This window comes from Micromesistius poutassou (genome assembly GCF_964030765.1).
Source record: "Micromesistius poutassou genome assembly, chromosome: 7".
Classification (NCBI taxonomy): domain Eukaryota; kingdom Metazoa; phylum Chordata; class Actinopteri; order Gadiformes; family Gadidae; genus Micromesistius; species Micromesistius poutassou.
In genome coordinates this window covers 892-6,852 of record NC_140277.1, presented here as the reverse complement: position 1 = coordinate 6,852, position 5,961 = coordinate 892, and the positions used below count along the sequence as shown (strand labels likewise).

At 46.1% G+C, this 5,961-nt stretch overlaps 1 protein-coding gene across 3 annotated transcripts; it reads right to left on the bottom strand.

Moving 5' to 3' along the window:
* Positions 1-2,242: 2,242 nt before the first annotated feature.
* Positions 2,243-4,379, bottom strand: LOC311350312 (uncharacterized protein). Of its 3 annotated transcripts, XM_084470315.1 has the most exons (5): positions 3,946-4,379; positions 3,764-3,860; positions 3,563-3,653; positions 3,107-3,171; positions 2,243-2,443 (listed from the first exon to the last, which is right to left on the bottom strand). In XM_084470315.1, exons 2-5 carry the CDS (start codon positions 3,802-3,804, stop codon positions 2,365-2,367), a joined length of 276 nt encoding a protein of 91 aa, XP_084326441.1. In that variant the 5' UTR covers positions 3,805-3,860; positions 3,946-4,379; the 3' UTR covers positions 2,243-2,364. The 3 variants fall into 3 exon arrangements, 2 of the variants coding, with proteins under 2 accessions (XP_084326441.1, XP_084326440.1); XM_084470314.1 differs by having other exon boundaries at positions 3,764-4,379; XR_014636655.1 differs by lacking the exons at positions 3,764-3,860; positions 3,946-4,379 and having other exon boundaries at positions 3,435-3,724.
* Between the last annotated feature and the right edge of the window lie 1,582 nt (positions 4,380-5,961).

The window sequence follows — 5,961 nt, the reverse complement described above, 5'->3', positions numbered from 1 at the left end:
GGGGGGGGGGTCCGCGTACCGACCGAGGCTACGGGCGTCTTGTGCAGCGGGGGGGGGGGACTCACTTCATAACGCGGAGCTGGTTCAACTCGTTCGGTCGCTAGCAGAGAGAAGGTAACTTCTTCCACAGAGAAGCGGAGCTAGCGTGACGTCGCCGCCGCCGACTGGGTTTTTCAAAATAAAACGTCCTCGGAAGACGCGTCGACAGCACCCCCTGCAGGCCGTTCTGTGAACCGCCTGCTCCCGGACACACACACGGGGGGATGAGACCGAATACACACACGATCACCGACAGTATTATTCATAGACATCTTATTAAGTAGATGATCCGCTCCACTCTGTGTAATTCATTTGGCAGGAGCAATGGACTGTCAGCGCATTTAATTAACCTTACCTCACTGAATACCACTGATTTTCACGCGTTTTTTTGTCATACGTGTAGCTATGATAAAAGGACACGGTTTTATTATTCATAGTTGGCTTAACAGTAATAGAATGTTCTTACATGCTATAAGTGACCAGACGTCCGAGATCAAAACTGGGAATATAATCCCCGAGAAGGGTGAAAAAACGGTCAGCTATTTTTAAGTTGGAGAAACAATATGATTAGGTTATATATACATACGTATATCCTACATAAACAATGTATGAATACATTAGATCTATATATCTATACATCTTTTAGGGACCTATAGACTGTATCTCTGTTGCTGCAGCAGCAGAGAGTTTATTCTGTCTTTACACTTTGTATCGATATTTTGTATTACATTCTTCCCTTAAATGATTATGTTTACAGTGATTGTTTTATATGTATTTTTTATGTATGCAGCTTTGGATAAAAGCGTCTGCCAAATACTTAAACATAAACATATATAAACACCTGAAAGTTTTTATATCAGCTAAAACCACCAATCTGTTTCACTGGATTCAGAATAAAACCAAATTCTGTCTTACCCAACAATGTTAGTATTTGAATATTGTTACTTGAACGACTTATTCATGGTTACAATTATACTGTTAAGAAGGTATTGTCTTATACTTTGCCTAAAATGAGAATGCATCATAATCAGTGGCGGCTGGTGAATTTAGTTTCCGGTGGGGCTGAAAGTGTGTAAACCAAACCCCAGTAGGGGGGGGGGCATCCTCCCCCACAAGATCTTTTTGTGATTTTCACAAATGAAGCATTCTGGTGCATTCTGGCAAAATAATAAAGACAAAATAGAAGATTTCCTTACAAAGACGAATGGGGCCGGGGAACTAAGTTTTAACTTAATTTATTTGCCTTGTACAATTCAGCAAGATTAAAAGTGCAAATATATCAATAAAGATTGGGAATTATACACAAGTTAATATTCAATTCAATTTTATTTCTAGAGCGCCAAAACATTCCACGTCTCACGGCGCTTTACAGAGCGTTGAACATTCAGAGAGAGCCCATGAGTAACAGGGGCCAGGAACAACTCCCGAATTGGAGATACATGTAGGAAGAAACCTCGAGCAGATCCACGACTCGAGGGCCTGACCCATATAGGGTCAGTTACAGGGCAGTGAGGTTTGTATACATGATAAATGAATAGGTTAGTTTGGTGTAGAGAATAGAACATGGTGTTTAGAGCCACCTGGGGTGTATGTTACAAAGAGGTGGGATGGTTACCTAACCAGTATGACAATGCATGAATCCCATTTAGTGTCAGAAAGTTCAAATAGTCTAGTGTAGGGATGAATTGGTTTAGGGGAGGGGGGGGGGGGGGGGAGATTAGGGTAAAGGGAAGGGGGGGAGGTAAGGGTGTATGGTGGGAGGTGAGGGTATAGGGGAGGGGGAGTTTTGGTATAGGGGAGTGGGGAGGATAGGGTATAGGGGAGGGGGAGGTGAGGGTATAGGGGAGGGGGAGGTGAGGGTATAGGGGAGGGGGAGGTGAGGGTATAGGGGAGGGGGAGGTGAGGGTATAGGGGAGGGGGAGGTGAGGGTATAGGGGAGTGGGGAGGTGAGGGTATAGGGGAGGGGGAGGTTAGGGTATAGGGGAGGGTAGGGTATAGGGGAGGGGAGAGGTAACCTTACATTAGGGTAACATGCATGTGTATAATAAAAATTACCGCACAACAAGCCACACAGCGAGGTCATTTTAAATGATTTAATATCATAAAACATCAGTATACATTTCAACAACTGTGCGCACAGTGAAACAATTCTGGAATGGGATTCAAAAACCATCAGTTCATTGTGAAACCATCTGACCCTAACTCTGTCCCTAACACTGAACCATGAGGAACCCACGAAGGAACCAAGGAACCCTCGAAGGAACCAGGAACCCTCGTAGGAACAAGGAACCCTTGAGAAACAAGGAACCCTTGACAACCCGTGACTTAAGTCACGTCCTGCGAGGTAGACGTTGAATCCGAAGTCTCCACCGTCCAGCTCTGATGAGGCGCCGTCGGTGGGTCACTGAAATGTTGAAGAGGAAAAACACAAATTGTTAGCCTCGTAGCATGAGCTATGTTGTTAGCCATAGGCCAACCATGTCAATGAGGCTACCCATGTCCATTACGCTATGAGGCTACCGATGTCAATTATGCTACAATATCAATTATACTATGCGGTTAACGATATAGATAACACTATGAGGCTAGCGATGTCGATTATGCTGTGAGGCTAACAATATCCATTATGCTATGAAGCTAACTATCAATTATGCTAGGAGGCTAACTATGTCCAGCTAGGAGGCTAACGATGTCCAGCTATGAGGCTAACCACATTCCGGGTCTCCCTCCAGATAGGTGGCTCCTCCATCAGCTCTCCTCAGCCCAGGGTTCCTCATCATTTTGTCCATGAGTTTTTTAGTTAATATAATTTGTGTTGAAATTGTTAATAATTATACTTATAACTATACGTTTGTTTTGAGAATTCTAAACTAGAAACAGTGGTAGTAGTTTATTATTCTTTGGACACCTTGTTTAAATAATTCTGATTCAAATCAAATGTTAAACTTCAACATGAAACATGCACACACTTGGGAATTTGTAATTCAGGAATATCGTAAAACATTCTGTGAATTTAACAGCATAGCTCTGGTGGTGAAACGATGTAAAGAAAACTGTTGGTATTAACCTTCCAAAGACTTGAGCAGTCCCATCGTAGTCCTCGTCTCGCTCCTGGTGGGTCGTCAGCTTCATCTGTTCACAATACAAACACACATTAAAAGGTTACGTCACCAGGTGTGAGTGTGACCAGCTGTTACATTTTAGTTGTGTTTTAGTGTCCATCTAGATGTACGCTGGATAAACTATAGTAGTAGCAGCTGGTGTGACTTTAATTACGTCAAATCACAGCTTTGGCTAAAATTCACAGAATGAAAAATCTGAAGGAAAAACTAATGAATGATTGTTTGAAATATTTAAAAAGAATCTCCGGGTGTCAAGTGCTTGGTGATGGTTACCCTCCGGTCCCCACTCTCCGGTCCAGCCTGGTGCCCCATTCCTGGTCCAGGGGGATCTGGTTACCCTCCGGTCCTCAGTCTCCGGTCCAGCCTGGTGCCCCATTCCTGGTCCAGGGGGATCTGGTTACCCTCCGGTCCTCAGTCTCCGGTCCAGCCTGGTGCCCCATTCCTGGTCCAGGGGGATCTGGATACCCTCCGGTCCACAGCCTCCGGTCCAGCCTGGTACCCCATGCCTGGTCTAGGGGATCTAGTTACCCTACATTATAATTAAGTGCGAGAAAAGCACTATACACATCCAATGTATTATTATTCACCCTGGTGCCCCATACCTGGTCCAGCGGGATCTGGTCTCCAGCCTCTGGTCTCCCATGCCTGGTCTTAGGGATCTGGTCACCTGCTGGTCCTCAGCCTCTGGTCCAGGAGATCCTGTGAAGTCAGACAGCATCTTTATAGACCCGTGCACATAGCGGTCTCGAATCTAACTACCAACCCCCCCGCAGAAGCCCCTTACCTTGAGCTGGAACGACGATGGAGATCTTGGGGTGCTTTGGTCGTCTCGTTGCAAAATACAGCCAACAGACTTACCTTGAGCAGATCTAGTAGTTTGTTGCTGTTGGTTCATGTACAAATAATTGACTATACATTTCATATCCCCCCCATTTAGCAAACAATTCCCACCCATAAACAAGGCTGACAGACAACAGTACAAAATAACAAACTGTTCTCATGCCTTTTGTCTACTTCCTTACTACTCTCCAAAACATTGCATGCACATCGCATGAGTGTTGCCTTACTGATCAGGGTGTGATCTGAGTGACCAGAGATGCATGCTGGGATACTGTGCTATCTGACGCCTACAGTTCTGTAGACGTTCCCCCTCAGCAGAAACCAAGTTTTCAAAAGGCTGTCGTGACATCAGTTACATGACCTGGAACGTCCGTCAAGACCGTGACAGGGACTCCCCAAGGAGAAACGCCAACGGGTAGGCTGTGAGGCTCCCCCTCTCGGCGACTAGAATACAACCCAGCTCTTACAGGAGAGAATCATGGAGCACATTTCAACGTTCCTCTTCATAGACCTTGAAGCCCCAGTGAGGCTTTCTTCACCTCTTCTTCTGAAGAGCACAACTGAAGATGGGGCCGCTAGTTGGGATGTTTCCAAGATGGTTTCCGATTCAAGGGGGACCCATCTCCCAGGTCCAATTAGCCTCATCATTACAATTCAGCCCGAGAAAGACTTGGATCTCGGGGCAGGAGTACAGGAGATCCAGAGGGCTTGCCAGCAGTCCATGTTGAGGTTAGGTAGGGAAGCCACGTCGCAGACTGTTCATCTTCCATCTTCAGTCAGTTGGTTGGTTTCTCATCCGATTCTGTCCATTCGGAATGCCGTTAGTCCATCATCCATTGTACCAAGTAGCCATTCCCATTGTTTGCATGATTCAGTCACACTGGAGTCCAAGCTACATGACACTCAAGTCATCCTGTCCAGTGTGTAGAAGGGTTGAATTGAGATCCAGATGCTAGATTGCTCCAGGCTCTTGCTGTATTGAACACCCACTTTGTTATCCTCTTTGATTTAGGCCACAGACTTGAGTCCACCAGAACCGTCCAACCAAAAGACACTCAAGGGTGTTTCAGGAAGAGTAGCGCTGAAAATTAAAATGTTCAGGTAATACAAGCAAAGTAGAAGTAGTAAGATTTCCTCACACATGTAGTGCCCAGTACCAGGTTATAGATTGCCCTCTCACACTTAGTGCCCCATGCCAGGGCAACGATTGCCCGTCTCACACTTAGCTCCACATGCAAGGTTAAAGATCACCCCTCTCACACAGCAACGATTGCCCCTCTCACAGTGCCCATGCCATGTTAAATATTGCCCCTCACATGTAGTACCCCATGCCATGCAAAGATTGACCAGTACCAGGTTAAAGATCACACCTTTATTTTCAGTTATTAGTTATTAACAATGACAATACTCAAGGAATACAAAGCCAAACGAGAGAGACCAGTGGAGGGTTTGTAGGTCTTTGAGAGGAGAGACCAGCGGTGGGTTTGTAGGTCTTTGAAAGAGGAGAGACCAGTAGTGGGTTTGACGGATAGACCAGTGGAGGTTTTGACGGAGAGACCAGTGGAGGGTTTGTAGGTCCTTGAGAGAGGAGAGACCAGTGGAGGTTTTGACGGAGAGATCAGCGGTGGGTTTGTAGGTCTTTGAGAGAGGAGAGACCAGTGGAGGGTTTGACGGAGAGACCAGCTCTGGGTTTGTAGGTCTTTGAGAGGAGAAACCAGTGGTGGGTTTGTAGGTCCTTGAAAGAGGAGAGACCAGTGGAGGTTTTGACGGAGAGACCAGCACTGGGTTTGTAGGTCTTTGAGAGAGGAGAGACCAGTGGAGGGTTTGTAGGTCCTTGAGAGAGGAGAGACCAGTGGAGGGTTTGTAGGTCCTTGAGAGAGGAGAGACCAGTGGAGGTTTTGACGGAGAGACCAGCACTGGGTTTGTAGGTCTTTGAGAGAGGAGAGACCAGTGGAGGGTT

Excerpts from the sequence above, each read along its gene's own strand:
- LOC311350312 (XM_084470314.1), bottom strand. The coding sequence starts at position 3,879 with ATGCTGTCTGACTTCACAGGATCTCCTGGACCAGAGGCTGAGGACCAG. Across the intron at positions 3,172-3,562 it reads CGGAGACTGAGGACCGGAGG|ATGAAGCTGACGACCCACCA; the intron begins GTAACCAGATCC and ends TATTGTGAACAG. Across the intron at positions 2,444-3,106 it reads ACTGCTCAAGTCTTTGGAAG|TGACCCACCGACGGCGCCTC; the intron begins GTTAATACCAAC and ends TCAACATTTCAG.